This window comes from Microcebus murinus, chromosome 16, assembly GCF_040939455.1.
Source record: "Microcebus murinus isolate Inina chromosome 16, M.murinus_Inina_mat1.0, whole genome shotgun sequence".
NCBI lineage: Eukaryota > Metazoa > Chordata > Mammalia > Primates > Cheirogaleidae > Microcebus > Microcebus murinus.
Genome location: NC_134119.1, coordinates 22867051 through 22890062, shown reverse-complemented (window position 1 = coordinate 22890062; position 23012 = coordinate 22867051). Strand labels below are relative to the sequence as shown.

The window sequence follows — 23012 nt, the reverse complement described above, 5'->3', positions numbered from 1 at the left end:
AATTCAAGTAGTGCCTCCATTTATTTTTTTATCACTGCATTCTGGGCAGTACATATCTTCAGAATATGCAAAGACTGTATTAGGGAACAATAATTTAATGAATTTTCCATTATATCTCACATTACAATTGAAAGCAGTATCAAACAAGCAAATGTGATTTAACTGCTTAGATGACACACAAAAGAATATTTGTTCATGTGCTTTTTCTTTCTTGGCTGCCTTTTAGTTTTACGTGAAATCCATTTTGCTTTAAAGACAGGAAAAAAGATTGGTTATCTCTTACCAGACCCATGAAAAGGCCCAAAACCAAGGTGGCTATGACGAAAAACACATAAGAACACCAAGCAGGAATCCCAAGGGTCCCTATGAAATAGTTGTGAAGATGCTGTAATCGGAAGAAAACAAAAATATTTACTTGCAATGAAAATTCCAGTGTAACATTTCAATTTCCTTCTCTAGCTATAACTCAAATCTTCAAATCACCTCTACACATATAAGTTCCCCAAAAGGTTTATATATCTAAAATCAGTCCTAGAGAATAAGTCAAATTTTATTATACTGGGAACTGAGACTAATAATCAAGGTCATATCTAGTAAGAGTTACTTCCTTAGAGATTTGGATAGAAATCTGATAGAACTGTTTTGCTAGTCCTCTTTTCAATTATGATAGATTTTTTTGGTCCCCTTCCGCTAATAATTATATATATTTCAATGTTCACTCATAATATAGCATGCATTAAAAAAAATTAAATTTCTTTGCCCTTTATCAATTTTCAGCTAAAACCAAATTCCTCTTCACAGAACACCACAATTTAGAATGCCTCCTTTTTCTAATCAGATTCTCTTGGCTCTACATCTATCCATCCTTTAAAAAGTTTACTAAATTACCAGAAAACATAAAATGTAACATTAGACAGCAGAACTTTTTTTTCTGGCTAATGTATTATGAGCAAATGAGATTCCATCAGTCTTTGAGGAGAGTGAACATCCCTTCGTGCTTACTGTTCACTGTTCCTCTGGACTCCATTTGATGGCAAACACTTTAAAAATGAGTGAAGAGGAACAAACAGTCTTAGCTAGAAAGTATTCACATACCAAATCAAACAGCAATTATATATATGAACCAGCTAGTTTACCGTCAAAGCCACTTAGATGTAGAGTTGCAGGAGCCATGCTTCCCTATGAGGAAGGATTTAGTGAGCTGTTTTAGACTTATATGGCTTCAAAAAATAGCCATTAACTATAATCCAAACAATTACTGGACACAGGATGAAATGGATCCAAGTTAAATATCATCAGCAAGAAGAGATAATGCTGAATTTCTTGCCTAAAACCAATAAGGCTAATGAAAATGAGTCTAAATTTTTATTTAATTTTCATATTTCTCAAAATCTAAATAATTCTCACTGGTTTCTTAGTTTATGTAATCTATACAGTTAAGTAATATATTTTATTCTGACTTAATTCTTGAGGCAGAGTCTTCCTATATCTCCAGGCTGGTCTCAAACTCCTGGGCTCAATAGATCCTCCGGCCTCAGCCTCTCAAGTAGCTTAGATTACAGGTCTGAGTCACTGCGCCTGGCTATTCTGGCTTAATTTTAAATGATAAATAAATAAGCAAAAAAGCTTGTTAACTGATCTAGAATAATCTGAGATCTCTCTCTACAATTTCTTACTTAGCAGAAGAGATAACTCTAAAGTATTTTCAACACTGACACATGTAATCCAAGTATCAATATTTGTTGAATAAAGAAAAGATGTATCAAATGCATGGACTATTCATAGGAAATACAAACAAACCCTTGATTTGTAAAACTGTCATCTGTTCTCTGTTGATAGCATTAATATTAGTCGTGCTCAGCCAGGAAATTGTTTTTGTTAAGCATAACCTAGTATTTTACAACCCAGTAGGTAAAAAGGGTATTTGAGATATCAAAAAATTGTTTCATTCAAACTCTTTTCAATAGAAGTTGTAAATATATTGCACAATTCCCTACTTTAGAAAACACTGTGAATTAAACACAGTTTATGCTTTTTTTGATAACTCAGTGACATCATCAGGATTAAACCCTGAAATATGCCAAAGAATTAGAAGATGTTGAAACCCAGTCTGCCTCAGTGCATTATGGAACTTGCTTTATAAGGATCTGGTGATTTACCTTATTCAAATGAATAACGTACAATTTGGAGATGAATAATATGCAGTTTTAAGTGTTCTTCTGTACAATGTCTTATGTACTTTCTGTAAAATAATTAAAGCAACCTTCAAGAAACTTTCTATTTTTAAGTTTTCATTAAATTACTTGCTTTTGAATCATTGTATTCTGAGTCAAACACTTCTTAGAAGTTTCATAACATCCTCTTATTTTAATAAACTCTACTTTAATTTTCTTGTATCAACGTACTCTTTAGGGGATTTAATTAAGTTTCTTAAAGAAACCCTGCCATCTTGTGGTCTTTTAGGTAATTATTACTAAAGACCCATTAGTCAAACTCTATTTTCAAAACTGCAAGCATAAATCTTTATCTGTTCACTTTGAGTCCATAATGGTTTTGGAGCCATTTACAATGTTAGTATTTGTGGTACTATGTACTTGAATTATACACACACATACACACACACACACACACACACACACACACACACACACACACACATACATATATATGTTTCCAAAGGAATAATTGATTAAAACAAATCTAATTCAGTTTTAGATTTTTGTGTTTCTCTGATTGGCAGGCAAAGTGACAGTTTTTACTTGTAGAAAATGCCGATCCTTGTTCAGTATTATATGTGTTCATTAAAAGGAATTATCCTACTCTGTTTACTGAAAATGCACTAAAATGTCACCTGATAGGCATGATACCTTAGACCAAACGTAACTCCTAAGTTCAAAGCAATTCAGCTACGTGGATGTCTCATCAATGGAAGATCCAAGAATACTAAGAACCAGCTTTTACCTCCAGAATGCTGGACCTGGCAAGTTGGCTTCACTCCTAAGGCAGAAACTCAAGGACTTTAAGGAATCACTAGTTCAGTAGGCTCTGATCTTCTAGATACTGCTACTGTTTTAATTGTGTCATCACACAAAAAAAATTAGAAATTACAGAAAAAGATAAAAGGTTTTTAAAAATCAGCCATAATTTCAATATCAGAGAAAACTACTGTTAATCTCTCTCTAATCATTTTCCTATATATTAATACATAGGAAAACTCCACACAAACATTAACACTGTATGTACTTGTTTTGTCTTTTCCTGTGGAAATACTTATATGTAACCAGTTACCCATGCAGGGAAAACTATTGCTGAAGAAAAACTGACTTCTATCTGTCTATGTATCCACAAAAACTCAATAGGGTAAAATAGACAGTAGGTAGGTATCAAAAATCCTGCCTCACTGGCATTAGCCATTCTATAAGCCTTTATTCATTTCTTTATATTCTGTCTCTGAGACTTTATAGTCTTTTGGTTCTATCCCCACCCCCACCCCCTGGTATCTATCTGTCTGTCTCTCTCACCATGTGCAGTGTTTCTTCTGTTCATTGTTTATATAGTTATATTGCAGTTTTATATTATCTAGGCATGAGTTAAAAACAGATTATATGCCCCATAGTTATACCATCAATATTGATTTGAGGATCTCAGACTAAAGGAAGAGCCAGCTAAATGAGCGAACTGAGTAAACTGGGTAGTTAGCTGGGAGGATTGGCTCAATAAGTGGCTCCATGAGGGCAACAAAGCAAAGCTGTATCTAGAAGCTGAAGTGGAACCAGAGGCCTGATGGGCAGCCAATGACTGGGTCTCACCAGGCCAGAAATCATAGACTTTATGAATAAGAGGACAAGAGCCAGAATCTAAAAACACACAGGTGGAAAGAGCCCCATCAATATATTTGATACAAGGATGGGGACTTATTTCTAAGAATAAAAGAAATGTCAAGAGGCTTGGGGAGGCTAGATGCTGATACAGAGGGCAATACCAGAATTTCTACTACAGATTATTAAGGTAATATACCTATATACAAGGAGATCAAAATAATCTACAAATCTACCATTTATGTTCTTTTATGTACACCTCTCCTGTGCACCCCTTAACACACATACACATACATAAACAGTATCTTTGAACAGAAAAAATGTACTAGTGGTTCCAATAAATATAAATGGATTAAATTCATCAGTTGAAAGAATTACTTCTTACTACATGCTTTTTACAAAACTCTCTTAAAACATAACAACATCAAGAAGGTTTAACATGGAAAAAAATATTCAAGAAAAATGCTAAACTAAACTAAAAAATATGGTATTCATACTAGACAAAATTGACCTTACAAAATATAAAATATAATTATTTGTGTGTCAAATTTTATAGTTTATCTTATAAAATGATCTATATTTGGTTCCTTTTTGAAATACCTGAAAATAAATTATAATATGTACATACCATATGTATTCTACTTGTCATCATTAAAAAGAACATCTTAATTAGTTATTCAGATATGAATCATATTCTATTCTCTAAATGGCCCTTTCTCTGCAGTTCAATGCATCCACACAGAATCCATATGTGCTACCCATGGCTAGGTGCTGTGTATGCAAAGATAAAACACCCTCTCCTGGCCCTGACACACCCTAAATGTCACACATTGTAATCGTTTGCATAACATAATGAAAAACTATAACTTCTAATTTAAACTCTTATTTATCTAAATCTGGCGTCCTCAAACTATGGCCCACGGGCCACATGCAGCCCGCCGAGGACATTTATCTGGCCTGCCGGGTGTTTTTGCCACTGCTGCCTGTCCTGCTTAGCAGCCCACTTGTCCTGGGTCCATAGTGCACACATGTGGAATGTGCGTCGCACTCTCCAACAGCCCTCCAACGGTCTGAGGGACAGTGAACTGGCCCCCTGTTTAAAAAGTTTGAGGACCCCTGATCCAAATGCTAATGACAAGCTATATGAGGTTAGAACAATGATGCATCTTCCGTAATACTGTCTTTGAAAATAAAACTTCTCTTTAACAATCAATCAAGGCCATGATCAATTTCTATCTAGGCTTTTCTTAACCTGAAGAACAAATTCATCTCTTGATCTGTACTTATTATAGGTCCTGTGCTAAGATCTTGCTGTCAGTGCTGCCTGATATCCCTCTATTATAATCATCCTATTGAAGTAGATATTATAATGTGACAAAGCTCAGACAGCTCTCAGGTTATATGATTTTGTCAACCTTGAATGTCAACATAATGCAGAAGGCAGAATCCCTTACTCTCAATTCCTAGTTTCCAATTCACAATTCTCAGCCCTTGATTACAATTCTCACAAATGTAAGAAAATAGTAGAAGAAAACCACATAAAACTCAAACTATCCTGAAAAAGGGAAAATACTAATTATCATTTAATGTGACAAATGCAAAAAAAATTATATTTTAGCCATAAAAAAGACTGAATCCAAAAATCCCATTAGCCGCTGTTGTAAAAAACAAAACAACCAACCAAAAAAACCTATAGTATATATTCTATATCACAAAGTAGAATATATACTATAACTGAGAAAGTGGGATATAAAAGGTTGTTCTTAAATTTCCCTCCACATGTATCACTGTGCATGAGAAAAACAGTTTTCATGAACTTCCTGATATTAAGTTCCAAACATGACACCATAAGCTACAAAGCATAGCTTAGAAAACATATGTAGGAAAACTTACTTCTAAGATTTTTTTAAAAAAATATTTTGAGCTATATTTAATTCCAGAGCAATTTTGTTAAATCTCATTGTATTTAGCGCCCCCTCCACAGAGAAGGAACAAAAAAATTATGGGATATATTCAACATTATATGATAGCTCAACATTTTTAGCTTAATAATGGTTCAAACCCATTGAAATCACTCAGTGAAATTACACGATCACATATAGTGAGGGTCTACAAACTTCTTCTTAAAGGCTGGGTTGTAAATATTTTAGGCTTGTAGGCCACAGCTCTGTGTCTCTGCCACAACTAATCAATTCTACCATTGTAACACAAAAGCAGTCATAGACAATGGGTAATGAATGAATGTGGCGGTCTTCCAATAAAACCTTATTTACAAAAATAGGTGGCACACCCACAGGCTGGAGTTTGCCAACTCATGATACACAGAACCACTTTCAGGCATAAACAATCTTTGATCTGTGTGGAGATATGCCAATGGGAAAATAAGATAAAGTAAAACCACATAACCCTTTTGCTTTGATGGAAGGACTTCATCATTGGTCTAAGAAAATACGACTTTGACAAAGTAGTTACAGGTCCCTATTCAATTACCACTGAGAAACCCACATGAAAGTAGTTGTGTGGCTTAAGAAGAAAAGGGAATCTATAAAAGTATTTATACAGGTTTATTCTCCAAAGCTTAAAAGCTACATTTTTATTCTTAAAAGCCTCTCTGAAAATACAACTATAAAATTTTATTTAAGATTACTCACCCATATCTTGCCAGAGATGCTAAAAAGGCCAGCCATACCAGACATCCTAAAAAAAGAAAAGAGAGTATCACTGATCATGTATACTAAGAAAAAACAAAACAAAACAAACAAAATTCAGGTCAGAAGGACTGCATCTCCACTGATTCCTCTACTTCTTGCTATATATATTGTCCTCGTTCCTGGATTTCACTTCTGTTCTTATAGAACTTAGCATCCATGGCCATCATTTGAAGCATTCTGCTGCAAATATATTCCAATTCCTTGGCACTTTCTCCCTCCATTGTACCTACCTAGCAAAAACTTCATCCCTAAGCAGCTGAATGTCTCAGGGGGGTGGGGGGAATCACATGACCAGTGACTACTCTCACTGCCCCAAATCCCAAACTAAAGCAAACTGTCAGTACTGCCCAGTCCTACTGCATTTTTTAGGCTCTGAGATAATATAGTAGCTCATATCCTTTTCTTCCAAATTTACACATCCTCTCCTCCTGTACTCTCTCTCACCTAATAAACACTCCTCATATGTCACTGCGAAATTAGAAGCCATTATGTGATCTCACTTATCTTCCCACCCCTAAATCTGAGCGTGGTGTACATCCACCTTCTCTTGTTACCACAGAGAAAGTCTATCTGCCCTACCACAGTCCAATTCCTTCCCCATGTGCCTTTGATCCTATCCCTTTTGTCTTGTTAATGACTTGGTTCTTTCTCCCAGCCCCTCTTCCTCCATGAACAATTGCTCCCTTTCTTCTGGAACAATCTCACTGGCCTGTTTGCTCTTTTCTATCTTTTAAAAAGAGCATCCTTGGATCTCACATGGTCCTCCAGCTTCATAGACAAATTTCTCCAAAGAATAGTCTACACATGCTGTTTCTTCTTCACCATGTCTCCAACTCATTCAATTCTGCCTTCCATCCTCACCACTGCACTAGCACTACTTTTCAAGGCCATGATGACCTCACCTTGCTTCATTCAATGTCCATGTCTTATATTTGATCTTCCTTCACTTCTTGGTAACATGGAACACAAAGGACCACTCCCTCCTTCTTGAACACCTATGGGGCTTCTGGAAAATGGCACATCCCAGGTTTTCATGCTGCCTCACCAGTACTCATTTTCAGTTTCCTCTTGCTGACCCCTTCTTAACCCAACTTCTTAATTTGGGAGTGGCTCGTGGCTCAGTCCCAAGCACTATTCTCTTTTTCCTTCTTTCTAGGTGTTCCCCTTACTTCTAAGGCTTTCGATGCTGCCCATGTTTTGTATTTGTGTTCCTGAATTTTCCATGAAGACCCACCCCCATACATTCAATCTGACAGCATTATAATATCTGCATGTCAAACTCAACATATCCAACACAGAACCCTGGATCTTCTCTTGCCCAAATCAGTAACTGGTACCAAGATGTACCCAATCAGACACCAAGAAGATTTTACTTGTGAATCCTTCCTATCCTTCACCTTGGCCAAGTCAACCTTCAAAATGTATTTTAAATCTACTCAGTCTCTCCTTCTCCACTGCTGCCACCTGATACAAGCTACAGTCCTGAGGTTGGACACTACGGCAGCCTTCTAACTCATCTCACCTTATCCATCCTTGCCCTCTCCAAGCCTTTCTCCTGAGAGTCAACTTTTCCAGGTTATTGATAACCTCCAAGCTCCTCACCATACCAGAGGCCCTACACGATCTGGCTTCGGGCCTGCCTCTCTTATTCAGTTTAGACTACTCCCCCTCCTTTTCACTGTACTCAACCCTGGCCACCACTCTACTCTTCAAACACACAAGCTCTTTTCCAAGTTGGGGCTTATGTGCATGCTATAGCCATTCCTGGGAATATTTTTCTCCCTACTCTTGACCTGGGCTAGTTCCTTATACTCTTTAGATGATACCTAGAGGCCTCTCCTCAGAGCAACCTCTCCTAACCCCTCCATCTAGAGCAGGTCTATGACCCCACAAGACCCCTGTCTTGGTAAAGTATGTTGTTTTGTTAACTGTCCTTCTCCAGACTATGATTCTTTGTATTCTCAAGTTTTTGCTTAATCTGTCTTACTTTAAGTTACCAGAGGAGAATGGAAGGACCATGTCTGTCTTATTCACTGTTGAATACCTAAGATCTAGCATGATATCTGATATAAAATCAGTGCTCAAATATTTTTAGGATGAAATGCCAGAGGTAAGCTGCTTTTAGAGTAAGCCATGAGTTTCCTGGGTATTAACATAGATGCCTAGATGATTTATTCCTAATAAATTGTATAATTTTTCCTCATTTTAGTAGGACAATTTCTTATATTTGTATATAAGAATATAAAATTAATTACAAATATGACAGTTCATTTAAAATTAAGTCTGTGGAAAAAATTATTATGGTTTGGCCTTATCTACCTCACCAAGTGTTAGACAGTTTGCCGTCACGGCCCGGCATCACCCCCAGCAGTATTCTTTTAGGCACCAAAGACACCATAGGTTTTATTTTCTGCATAAGAAGCAACAGCAATTCTGTCATGAACTATATTCAAGAGTTATTACTCCATCTTATCAATAATTATAGGAAGGAGAAAATGGTAAATGATATCCAATGTCACCTTCTGTAAAGAGAAAATAGTCAGCATGGCTTAGCGTAAAAGCTAACGAAGAGAGGTTTTCTATAACCCACCCAAATCTGGCTACTTAATTCCCAGTAAACGAAAAACTAACTGAAACAAATGTTCTGTGTGTCACAAAACTAGAAATACCACATGGTCCAAGAGTGGCCATATGTGGTACAGGTAATTAGAACTGATGTGAAGAAAAATACAGGCTTTCAAGCCCATACGCTATTAACCTGATATCTCCTTTTTATTAATAACACCGTGTTATTAAAAAAATTAACAAGTTACGTTAGAGAAGCTGGGGATTTCCATCCAGTCAGAGGCTCAACTGATTGCCATTTCTTCTCTAAGATATAATTCTGCAGGTCTTCAAAGATTCCTGGGCCACGGTAACGGCGGAATATCCCATCCTTTGCACTATAAATTATAAAAACAAGTAGAAAATAAATAAATTAAAATAACAGGTGTTACAGATAATAAAAGCCAAAATAACTACTGGTCAGATATGTGAACTGCACTTGAATTTTAAATTGGCTCAAATGAAGACAAAAGTATAGTTAGGCATAAATCAGAAAGCATGTATAAGTTTTCATCTATACAAATCAGAAATCCCTAAACTGAAAGCATTGAACAATTTATTTTATCACTGCACAATGTGTGACTAAAAGCACAATGTGTGACTAAAAGTTCTTGGCAGTGTTTACTTTGCTAAGTAACTTTTCATTATTTTTGCTAACAATTATTTTGTTTTTTTCTCTTATGATAACAAAATAGCCATTGTTATCAAGGTAAAAAAATTGTATCCACATTTCCAAATTCATGTTATTCAAGTCCCTCCCCTCAAAATCAACAAAAACCTCTTAGTCTCACATTTGCCTTCAGCCTTCCCTCCCTCTTGTTTTCTTGCCACAATCAAGTTTCTCAGGAGAAACTACACTTGCCGTTTTCTCCTCTGTTACTCATTCACTACTCAGTGCAGTCACAGGTCCTGCCCCAATGACTCCACTGAAACCGCTCATAGTGGAGTCTCTAATGACTATCAGTGCCATAATCCACAGAGCACTCTTATGCCATTTTCCCTTCACCTGTCATTGGCATTATCCACTACTGAATACCACTGTCTTCATCCTTTGAGTTGGCCTTTATGACACAGGCTCTCTGGACTCCCTCCTACTACTCTGATCATTCCAACTCAGGTTCCCTCACTAACTGTCTCCTTAATTTTAGTCAGCCCCAGGTTCAATCCTTGACCTGCTTCTCTTCCTAGGATATGTATTTTCTCTAGATACAATTCAATTGTTATCTTTCTCAATACTGAGGAATTTCCAATAGGTACCGTCAATCTTGATCTTTGTTCTGAGCTTTAGATCCTGACCTCAAACTATCACCTAAACTTCTCCATTTGGAATTAGCATAAGTACTTCATACTTATCTCTTCCATTTTTGCCTCTGTCTTTCAAACTTTATCTTATCCTAATGGCTCCTTATCTTGAAGGCAGGCAAGAGCTTTCACAAGTTACACATGGCCTGTTGGTAGTCATCACAGACTTTTCCTTCCCATGGCTACACCAGTCAGTAAGCCCCAGTGATCCCACCTCCTAAGTATCTCCGGAATCCATCCCTTCCTTTCTCTTTCCCCTGCCACTACCTGAGCCCAACTGTCCCTGTAGACCAGCCAAACAGAATGAGTTATAGTTCTCAAAAAACATCTCATTTTTTGTTGGGTTTTTGTATGTTGTCTCCTTTACCTGGAAAGACCTACTCAATTTGTTGGCTTAACCCATTCCTACTTATCTATTAAGAATCATCCTACCTTTGATATCATCGGAGAAAGTTTCTCTGACCACTCCTTCTCACTACACCCTGCTGAAATCATGTCCTCCTTTTCCATAACACTCCAGGCATCCTTCTCTTATCCTCAGAGCAGATCAGTCTTTTCCTCTCAAACATTAAGCTGAATGAGTGGTGGCCATGGAAAACAACTTAGACACATCTCAGATGTCCTGGCACACATCTACGCATTTCTAACCTTTGCAAGAGCAGAAGATTATTTAAACTTACTGAAAAAATGCTGGGAGAGTGGTGACAAAGAAGCGGCCACTCAAACCTACAAGAAGCATAAAGAAAAAAAAAAGATCACAAGTCAAGCCCAAGCACTTAAGTTCTAAGAAAAAGCATCCTTGAGATTGCTTTCATAATCACATGAAAATCACTGCAATTATTGAGTCAAATACACTATTTATTTTTGTATTAAAGAAAGTTCATTTTTACTCATTTGTACTAACACTTTCCAATCACTGACATAACCTGGTTATCTTCAATGTGTTACTCCAGAATTTCCTGGTTTGTGCATCACTTTGGGAGTGTGTGGAGGGTAAAAGAATAGGATTTAGAGTCATATAATATGGGTTAAATACTAACTTCCTCATTTAATTATTTAACCTTTTTGAGTCTCAGTCAACTCATCTGGAAAATAGGTCTATTAAAGCCTAAATATTCTGAAGTTAGATTAGATCACGTATAATAGAATTTAGCATAGTGCCTGGCACATAGTGAAGGACTCAATAAACTATCAGTATTATTATATCAGTTATCAGTTTCAAAAGAATGAAGAATGCAAAATACTAAAGATCACATACAGTCTTTGGACACTTAAAAAATTTGCAAGTACAATAGATGAAATATATGTACATAAACTATATTTTTTTCAAGTTGTCTTATCAAACTTTTACTGAACACAAAGTACCAAATGCTATGCTACATGCATGTAAAGACAAATAAAACCCTTGGTTACTTAGCATATATTAACTAAGCACCTACTTTGTTCCAGGGACTATGAAAAATGCTCAAAAATCATAGATGAGTAAAAACATGTACAGTCTTTGTTCTCACAGAGCTTATAGTCTAGTGGCAGAGGGAAAGAATTTAATCAAATAATCACAATCACAACTATAAATAGAGAACAATGATATCATGAAAAAGTGGCATGCAACAAAAACCTGAAAGAGACTAGGAGTAAAGAACAGATCCCTGTCCTTTAAATGTTTATAAATAAATAATATTGGCCGGGCGCGGTGGCTCATGCCTGTAATCCTAGCTCTCTGGGAGGCCGAGGCTGGCGGATTGCTCGAGGTCAGGAGTTCGAAACCAGCCTGAGCAAGAGCGAGACCCCGTCTCTACTATAAATAGAAAGAAATTAATTGGCCAACTAATATATATACAAAAAATTAGCCGGGCATGGTGGCGAATGCCTGTAGTCCCAGCTACTTGGGAGGCTGAGGCAGGAGGATTGCTTGAGCCAGGAGTTTGAGGTTGCTGTGAGCTAGGCTGACGCCACGGCACTCACTCTAGCCTGGGCAACAAAGCGAGACTCTGTCTCAAAAAAAAATAAATAAATAAATAAATAATATTTACAAATAAATATATTTATGTAGGTACCAAAAATGAGTAAAGAAAAGGACAGCTATAGGATCCTTCTGGCCAGCATGGAAAAATGACATTTTAACATTTCTCATCACTCTGCCTTTTCCACGGAAGAACAATCTAGACAAATCAAATATGTATTCAATTCAAGTTGCTCAAATTTTACTTTGAACAATTCTTTGGTAACTTGCAATTCAAAACACTGAAGCTGTACTTTTAATGACATGGGAAATTTGCTTTTACCCATTTTAGAAATTAAATCCATATTCAGTATAATAATGTATTAATTAATGATTAAGTCTTCTCAAAAAAGGATTCTCTATTTTATTTCATATCAGACCAAGTGGACTCTAAAAACATCCCTATGATACTTGAAAGGAAACACAGTACTCATGGTTAACTAAAATCAATATTATGAAAAGAAACATTTACTATATAAATTTGTCATTGTACATTGAAAATAACAGTTGCATTGGCAGTAACAAAAACACAAGTGACCTGAAATGAGGTTAACTGAAGATTGTTAACAAGTACCTCTGTCTAAGGACATTTTCACCTCTGACAATGCTTGGAATTCCACTTTAGTGGGGAACAAGGGATCCCACAGTATACTTCCAACTGTAAATTGCCAGGGAAAAATATATTGGTATTCCTAAGTGGTCAAAAATTATTATGTCTTTGGTTTAAAATAATTATTACAAAACAGCTTCCTATCTCCCTTCTTTCCTAGCTATAGATTCTTATAGATTCCAAAATTTTTATTTCAGGAGAGTTATGATTTTAGGGAAGTATTTTATTTCTATTGTCTTTTAAAATGGAATAAACAAAATAAATAACTCATCATTTCTTGAAGTGTTCTACTTAGATTTTATTTTTATTGGAATAAAAGGGTTTTTAATAAATGTTAGATAACACAAAGCATATTTTAAAATTTTCTCTCCAAAATCCTTCATATATTCTTAGTCATCATTGGCTATGGCAATAAATTAAAAAAAGAAAAAAAAAGAGGAAAAGATATTTCATTGCAAGAACTTCAAAAAGTGTGGAAAAACCAAGTATACTCCTACGCTTATAAATAAAAAAGACAAAAGTCTGACCACAAAGCCTCTCAAAATTTGTGCATGCCTTTTTTATTTTAAGGGTAATTTCCACTTTAAAATGAAGAGTGTAATACAACATGGGAAAGGTATAAATCCAGAATGTAAAAAAATTTAATTTCTTATCAGAAAACATAACTTAAACATACGTAGAAAAAGAGAATCAAAAGCTTAAAGAAAGTAAACAAATTATGGTAGGAAATTATATTTTGATATGCAAAAAACACAACAGAAATTATTTAATGACTAAGAAGACGGAGATAGCTAATAGTGTATGTTCTACTATTTATTAGTTGTGTTACTTTGGGCATGTTGCTAAACATCTCTGAGCCTCAGTTTTCTAAAATAGAGATAAACAGTTCTTCATAGGGTTGTTATGAAGCTAAAACACATGTAGGTGTGTAATATAATTATAGGCTGAAGTAAATGTTCACTGAATGTTAGTTATTATCACCAAATAGCAGAAGGAAAACAATGAAAAGAAAGAACTAAATTTATTTTGAGATTGAAATAAACCTGGCAATAGAATACAAAGGAGAGACTATTTTTATAATTATAAAATTAAAAATGTAACACTAACTGAAGTATAGCAAACTAAATTGTATTCTGTATTAAATTGGTGGTTTTAAACAGAATGCTTATTCTTGGCTGTGGCAGGGGTCCAGTTTATCTCTCATCTAGTGAAATAGCCATCACCAACAGGAGGTGATCTATGAGCAGATGCTGTTTTCCTGCCCTTGACCACTAAGCCCTTCTGCAGGGAACAGAAGGTTCAAGTATATACTCATTAAATTTAATTTCCTAAATTCAACTCAACTGAAACATCACCCAATCTATGCAATATTAAACAGGCAATGTAATGTAACCTAATATAAGGCCTGCCCTTTCCTTGGCTTGTACCTCTCAGCTGAAAAAAGCAAAATGCTTATAATTTCTTGATAATTCCGAAATTTTATTTTCTGTTTAAAATACCTAAAAGGATCTCTTAATTTAGACATACTGATGGAAGAGTTAATATACTCTTACTGATAGCTAAAGAGTATGCATGAACACTTCAAAAATTCTTGTATTTTCCTCTTTTTAAATTTTACTTTCAGGAAAAAGAATTCAAATTATTCCTTACTAGCACTCCTGTAGCAAGGCTATAAAGAATATACTTATGGAGATCAGTAATCAAAGGGAAATTTGTATACAGAAATATCAAGTAAAGGACTTAACCATAGAGAAATAATCAATGTCATTTTAATGGTTTTCTATTGCTCATTTAGGACATTAGATTTTGTAAAAATGAAGTAAATACTCAAATGGTTTCCAAGATGGGGCAAGCTGGCCTGGTGGCTCACCAGTGAGTTAGTACAACATAAGATACCTCTCCACCTTGGCTTCCACATGCTCCTACTTCTCCCTGTCCTCCTTCGTCACTGGCTACTCCTGTTCCTTTGCAGCAACTTCTTTTCTTCTTCTGAATAGAGTGCCCAGTTCTCACTTCTCTAGCACACAGCCCCTAGGTAATCTCAATTCTTCCCCTAGCTTCAAGTACCATCTACCCTGAAGACCATCAAATTTATATCACTAGTTCATCTCTACCTGGATGTCTATTTAACATCCCAACCAATCCAGCAAGAAGTCTAGTATCTCAAATCCATCCACTTACCACTACTGCTACAAGTCCAAGCCACCATATCCTCACTCTGGACTAACTGTTTCCATTTCTGACCTCCTGCAATCAATGTTTTCACAGAGTAGCCAATGGAATTATTTTAAAACATAAATCATATCATGTTATTTTCCTTGCTCAAAAACTCCAGTAGTTTCCTTTCAATCATACTTCATATAAAATCTAAACTCCTTGCTATGGCCAGTAAGACCCTACACAGTCTGGTCCCTAGCTACCTCTCCATTCCATTTATCTCGAGTACCCTACTGGTTGTCATATCATTCCTCAAGTACACCAAGGACACTCCCACCTGTACATGGTGTTTGCTCTGCCTGGAATGCTCCTCCCCCGAGACTTGCTAAAGTTCAATTTATCAAGAACTCTAGTTAAACAGTCCTCACCTAGCCATCATATTTTTAAAATTAGCTCCAATCACTTTCTACATTTTATCCTATTTTATTTTTCTTCATAGCTCTTGCCGCAATTTCACATTATCTGCCTATTTATTTCTGTTACTATTTATTTCCTTCACTAGAAAGTAAGCTTAACAAGGAGCCAGGCCTCTGTCTTCCTCATTCACCTCTGTATCACTGGTATCTAAAACAGGGCCTGGTATGTGGTAGGAACTCATATATTTGTTAAATAAACATGTTATTTCTAATTCCTATTAAAAGATTAATTGAAACCATTAGGTTTGTAATTCAAAGTAAAATTATAAACTTAAAACAAATATAATCTGAAGTGAAAAATTCTCTAGGCCATTCCAACAATTATGCACATAGAAGAATTTTGCCACCTAATTATTTTTATGAGTTGCACTTTTTAAGTTTTTATCATTTAAAAGAATTCTAAAGCTTCTGCCTTTCCTACAGAATACCAGATGGAAGTTTTTTCCTTCTTTAACGGGTATTTCAAGTATATATAGTTTAGATTCATTTAAATTATGAGCCAAAACAATGTTTTAAAAATATTTCTTTAATTTCTCTTACTTCATTATCAAAAATCCATTCCCAACAGAAAAAATAGTTATATCTATATTTTTAGATGAAAAGACTATATTTAATTAAACATTAGATTTGTGAACCTATCACAAAGCTGTTTAATCCTTTAAATTCAAATCATGCTGTAAATTCATGGCAGGTATATAAAATGACTGAAATATGAATAGGCCAGCTGCATTTTTAAGACCCCATCATAAAATGTGCCTGGTACCCACTAATTTACAAGTCTTACACCTGATTTTATTGGATTCAAAGGACTAAAAGATGAAAACAAGTTTTTAGCAAAAAGGTAATTGCAATGATTTCGTGTCTAAACAGAATAACTCATCACGATGGCCAAAACCATGAATTAATAACCATAATTGTCCATCTCTAAATAGAGGATGGGCAGAGATCGTTTTGTTTCAAATGCTTACAAATAAGGAGGCTCAAGGACTCATGCCTTTTAATAGATCTCTCCCCAATTTTATTTTTTTGATTTTTTAAAAATTATTTTTGAGCCAGGGTCTTGCTCTGTCACCCAGCCTAGATTACAGTGGTGTAATCATAGCTCACTTCACCCTCAAACTCCTGGCTTAAGTGATCCTCCTGCCTCAGCCTCCTGAGTAGCTGGGACTACAGCTGGGTGCCACCATGCCCGGCTGATTTTTCCTTATTTTTCATAGAGACAAGGTCTCACTATGTTGCCCCGGCTGGTCTCAAACTCCTGACCTCAAGTAATCCTCCTATCTTGGGCTCCCAAAGTGCTGGGATTAAAGGCATGAGCCACCGTGACCAGATGACACATCAATTTTAACATACACCACCCATTTTGTTGTCCAAGTAATTGGTCTTCATTGCTTTGTGATTTTCGGACTCACAGTAATTACAAAAAGGTGAATAATTATATTGGTATGTCTATCTTCTTTTTTTCCCTGATAAAGGATATAGTAGGTAGAAATTGAATGTCAATAAGAAAAGATGACTGTTAAAATTTGAAAATAGCCATATTTTAGACATTTAGATCACGGAAGGCCAACTTTTCTTCTCAATTTATATATAATACACAAAGTTATTTTAAAACTACAGATTGATTGTACATATTTTTTTCAGAATCGAAAACAGTCTCTTCTATCTCTCTCTACTCTTCAAGGTAAAAGCAATTCTTTCTTTCTCCTGAAAAATTACCTCATTGGCAGATGATAATAGTAAATTTAATGACAGAATTAGAAATTCATCATTCTGGAACCCATAATGGAATATCTGCTTCAGGCAAGATCATCGTGGATCTTAAAACCCAGAAGTATCACCTCACAGACTACTTGCTAATCACAAAGTGGGGTTATTTCTTTATAATGGAGATATTTAGTGTCACCATCTTAACCAAGTACTCAAATTAACATCACTAATGTGACTGCAGGTGCCTTCTGCTGAAATGCAATATGAAATTGCAGCATCATCTGTGAAGTAAGTACTCTTGCCATAAATGTTTAGTCTGATTCATGCCTCTAGATTTGAATTTCTAGTTTACATAGAAAATGCAGAAAATATTATATATATTCTTTTAAGCTAAATGTCACTATAAGGAAACACCTAAGAAAATCTTGGCTTGTTCTCTTCAGAATATCAATGTTATTTTAAAAAATGGGGGATAATTCTACATTGAGAGAGGCTAAAAAGATGTAATAACCAAATGCAAATTTATGAACCCTGACTAGATCCTGGTTCAAAAAACTATAAAAAGACACATGGGAAATAATTAGGAAGATTTTAACACGCTAAAGAATTGAAGGATAAATTATCATGATGTCTACAACTTACTTGGCTCAGTAAAATAAATAGCTCAGTAAAATATAAATATAAATATATATGCAGATCTCTATGTGCAAATACACACATAGATCCAGATATACCAAAATGTAATCCATTTACTAAATGTAGTCAGTTGGTAGGTAATCAGTATCCTAGTCTTTCAACTTTTCTATACACTTGAAAAAATTCAAACTAAAAATTTGTTAAACTTTCACATTTAATGTTGAACATTTATAGTACCTGGCTCCTGAATGACATCTATCTTCCCCACACTGATCTGAAGTATTTCACCATTCTTTGCAAAAGTCTCCCATTCTGAATCAGTCTGCTGGCAGGATGGACACCACGGGGCGTAACTATAAGAGAAGAATAGCTAATCAATATGAACATATGAAAAAATATGTAAAATAGAGAAATAGAGTATTTAAATTAAAAAAATAAACTCTTAACTAAAGAGAATTATAAAAGCAAGCTTTTCCAAAGGCATTTGATATAAAAAAAAACAGAAGCACCTTCCCCGCTAGGATTTAATGTATAAATGTAAGTTCCACAGGAAAAATTTAGCCAAAGTTTGAAAATATGTTGAAGGATTATTGTCATACATAAAACAGTTTATTTCAATGTTATTCTTACAATTTTGTCACTCACCAGATACCTTTTGATCTTTGAAGGGTGAGCAGTTTTTATTACTCCACTAAGTGGGACAATTTTTGCAAGGCTATCCCTAAACTAGCCAAACCAGTTTCAGATCTACTCAAACTAGAGATCTGATGGGCAGAGACCAAACATATTGCTTGAGAGTCATCAAGAATGTTTCCAAACATCAGAAGATCTATGGCACTACTGAAACATTGTGAAAAGGAAAGTAGAAACTATAGGCTAACCCAGTTCTACCCAACACTTTCTTAAATAGAAGAGGTGTTAGAAATACCTGGGCCTTCAGGCTAGAAACCTTGTTTTCAGTTATTTTTCATTCAATAAACATTAGCTCAGCATTATGCCAGAAGCTGAGGCTACAATTGTGAATGACACAGACTTGGTGCCTCCTTTCCTTGTGGATCATCAATTCCAGAGATGAATATAGATAAGCACAGGAGTAAACACAATCCAGGTGGCAAATGCTATGACTGAGCATGTGGAACAGATGCTATGGAGACACTGAGGAGCTGGGGTATCTCAGAAGGGCCCAGAGAGAGAGAAACCTCTGTACTAAGATCTCAGGTAGGAGTTAACAGTCAGAGAGGGGCCAAGGAATGCTCTAATCTAAGCACAGAGAAAAGATGTATAAAGGCTCAGAGCACTAAGAGGGCAGGGTGGCGACATCATCCATAGTCTTTAAAAAAGTTGTATAAGGAGTTAGGACCTCATTCGAGTCTCCATGGTAAGAATGATGATCAGATTTACATTTTGGAAAACTTTCTCTTATAGCCCTGTGGATAATCAATCAAGGAAGGACAAGATGGAAGCAAAGAGAACTAGAAGGCTGGACAGGCATCCTGGCAATAAGTCAGTGGCCTCACTTTGCCCTACCATGTCCTGGAAAACATCACAAATATTCAAACCATAAAGCTCTGAAGTTCTCCAGGATTGAATCTATAGTTGTTAAAATGATCCAGAGAAGTCTGCTGCTTAGAAAGTGTTCTGAACTAAATAGTAGTTCCTACAAAGATAAGTCTAAGCCCTGGTAGCTATGAAGGTGACCTTATTTAGAATAAGAGTCGGTACAGGTATAATTAAGTTAAGGATCTCAGGATGAGATCATCCTGGGTTTAAAGTGGGCCCTAAATCCAATAACAGCTGTTCTTATAAGAGAAAGAAGAGGAAGATTTGACAGAGAGACACAAGGAAAGGCCATGTAAAAATGGAGGCTGGGACTGGAGTTATGCAGCTACAAGCCAAGGATTGCCAACAGCCACCAGAAGCTAGGGGAGAGGCATGGAGTGAACGCTTCCATAAAGCCTCCAGAGAGAATCAACCCTGCCAACACCCTGAGTTTGGACTTCTGACCTCCAGAATTGTGAGAGAATAAATTTCAGTTATTTCAAGCCATCAAGTTTATAGTAATTTGTTACAGCAGCTTGAGAAAACTAGTACAGAAAGGAAGATATTATTTGCAATTAGAAGAAATCAAGATCGAATAAGCCTTATAGAGATTTAAACAGCTGGCAAGGGTATGATTAATGTGAAATATCACCAACAAACAACAACATATGCTGGAAATCCATTTTATAACACTAACATGACATAATTAAAAGGAAAATTAACATTTTTAGAACAATGTCACAAAAATACATTTGTACAAGTAGAAAAACATTTTGTTTTGCTTAATAATATCTAGAAGATTAAAACAGTAAATAAAATAAATTGATCAATGCACAAAATAGAACAGAAAAAAATTCAGCAGGCACTTTGAATAGTATTTCGGGATGCCACCGACAATTAAATATATTTTTAAAATCTGTTTAAATTAAAATTTTTAAAAATCCTTTAACTCAAGTCAAAATATTGAGGGAATAAATAAAACAGACATTTAAAAAAGACTTGATATCACTAAATTGTTCATGTACAATGGGTAAATGTTAAAGTGTATAACATAAATTATACCAAGGAAAAGAGGGCAAAAGGTAGAGATGAAACAAGAGTGGCAATATACTGATAACTGTGGAAACTTGATGATGGGTAATGGTGATTCACTATACTTACTCCTATTTTTGTGTCCATTTAACATTTTTTATAATAAGACTTGATTAAATAGAGAAATATACTAACTTGTGGATGAGTAAGGTGAGCAATGTAAAAATAACAATTCCCTATTTGTCACTTTTTCCATTCCTAAATTGTTTTTTACAAAATGTGGCGCCTATTATATCTATATTAAAGGAGGAAAGGGATAGTAGAAAAGATAGAAAAGAATTCCTGCCAATAAAACAACACACACACACACACACACACACACATACACACACACAAAATGCCTTAGCAAAGGAAACACAGTAAGGCAGAAGAGTATGAAACTAATCAAATTCTGTAGCAAGATTTAGGCTTAAAAGTATCTTTTAAGTCATCATTTACAATTTTTTTTATAATAAAATCTTGAACTGTGCAGAAAACAGGTTTATAAGTACCATTCAAATATCGATGCAATGATACACATAAACCAACTTTGCTACATAACAAAACAAATATAAAAAGCTGAAATCAGGCAAGATTTTGATCTTTCACATCATTAAAGGTGATGGGGTGGAGGGAATAAAAAGCCAAGACTCGGGAAAAGAAGGCATTTATTTGAGGACAACTATTGAAAATTAGGCAGAACCCAGAAGAGAAATGGCTGCCCAAAGCCAAAGCATGCATCTCTCTCTCCAGCCTGGCCCCAGAAGCAGCAACACGTAGAAAGCACAGGTGTTCACCCTCTCTAACTGCACCTCTAGAAAAGACTACTATATAGCCAATCTCAAGATCATTCTAAAAGCTCATCATCTTCCCATTACAGCTCACTGCCCAAGACCTGGGATCCAGGAGACACGCACCAGAGAATAATCTGTTGACATTTTTGAACAGAAATTTTTTAAAACATTTATGTCTCTACATTTCAAGGCAAAGTATATTCTTGGTTTACAGTGGGTGCTGTATAAACTTCTGCTAAATAAACAACTACATAAACGTCAATGAAAATTATATTCCTAGTCTGAGAAAATAATTATTTTCTACATATTTTCTAAATATCCAAATGGCAATGAGGTTCTGTCATATAGCTGACAAACTTTAAGAATAAAAAAAAGGGAAATGTTGAATTAAGTACATTTCAAGAGGTATTTTAGAATATGGGATAAGAGTTATGCCAGAGGAATCAGAAAGACCAACCAGGAATTAACCATGTGATTTGGGTTGATTAATAATCTCTCCATGCCTCAGCTTCCTCAACTGTAGCTACCTTAGAAGATTAAATGACACATGCAAAGCAGGCACATATTAGACCAATAGTTAATACTAATTAAATTTGCAACTTCTATTTGGTATCCAAAGCACTTTTAGGATGCATTAGCTCATCTGATTTTGCAACATCACTGCCAAACAGACAAAGGTTTAGAGACTTACTTAAGGTCATCTAAGACCGCTCAGAGAAGGAACCCAGACAAACGTATTTTTGTGATAAAAATCAAGGAAAATAAGACTTCACACCAACAACCAAAGGGAGGGAGAGGGAGGGAGAGAGAGAAAATAAGAGAGAAAGTAACAAAAATAAGGAAGAAATCTTGAAGTATGAAATAATGAACTTTAGATCTTCTTTATTTCCCTAGGACTCTGTTTTACATATAAGTCATGGACACATTTGCTACATCAGTAATTATTAAATCAGGCAAATTTCATAATTTTAAAAACTCCTAGTCCCTAATCTCTAGATAGGCTCTTATATAAATTGGGTTTTTGGTGAAACTGACCTTCAGAGATAAAATTATGATACACCCTCAGATATGCCATTGCGGTAATTTTAGATATGCCATTTTCTATGTAGCTGCTACCTGCTGGTATGCAGCATTGCTGATGCCATTATTTCAGAGATTTAATCAGAGCTGATTGTGTTGGAATGCACCAAGATGTTCTTTCAGTGATGGAGATAAGCCAGCTCTAAGTCTTCGGTGTGGGAGCTGGTCCATTGTTGCTGCAGCTTTTTAAATTATTAGTATTCTTTTGTATCTAAAAGATGGTAATTTAGACAGGAATTTAGAATCTACTGTAAGTAAAATACCTACAGGAGTGAAATAAATGCAGGGATAAATCATGAGACCTTCATGCTCTTCTTTTCTCTCTGTGAGAGTGTAGACATATATATGTATGTATACTTAATTTATGTGTGCATATATAATTTACATAAGCATACATGTATGCATGAATAAAACTCATCAGAAAGAACTGAACATGATCTTCATTTATATTACTTACAACTAATTCACAGTAGCAGTCGTCTCCTGAGAACTGTTTATATAA

The 23012-nt window shown here is 35.4% G+C and overlaps 1 protein-coding gene across 2 annotated transcripts in view; it reads right to left on the bottom strand.

Moving 5' to 3' along the window:
* TMX4 (thioredoxin related transmembrane protein 4) overlaps positions 1-23012 on the bottom strand; it is a 39482-nt gene that overhangs the window by 9535 nt on the left and 6935 nt on the right. For both annotated transcript variants that reach the window (XR_012923703.1, XM_012755122.3), the window contains exons 2-6: positions 18264-18379; positions 11116-11161; positions 9343-9471; positions 6470-6515; positions 284-385 (exon numbers count right to left, since the gene is read on the bottom strand). Coding sequence is in view for 1 of the 2 variants with exons in the window: in XM_012755122.3 (XP_012610576.2) it covers positions 284-385; positions 6470-6515; positions 9343-9471; positions 11116-11161; positions 18264-18379 (439 nt within the window). In the remaining variant the exon portion in view is untranslated. The remainder of the gene's footprint in view (positions 1-283; positions 386-6469; positions 6516-9342; positions 9472-11115; positions 11162-18263; positions 18380-23012) is intronic.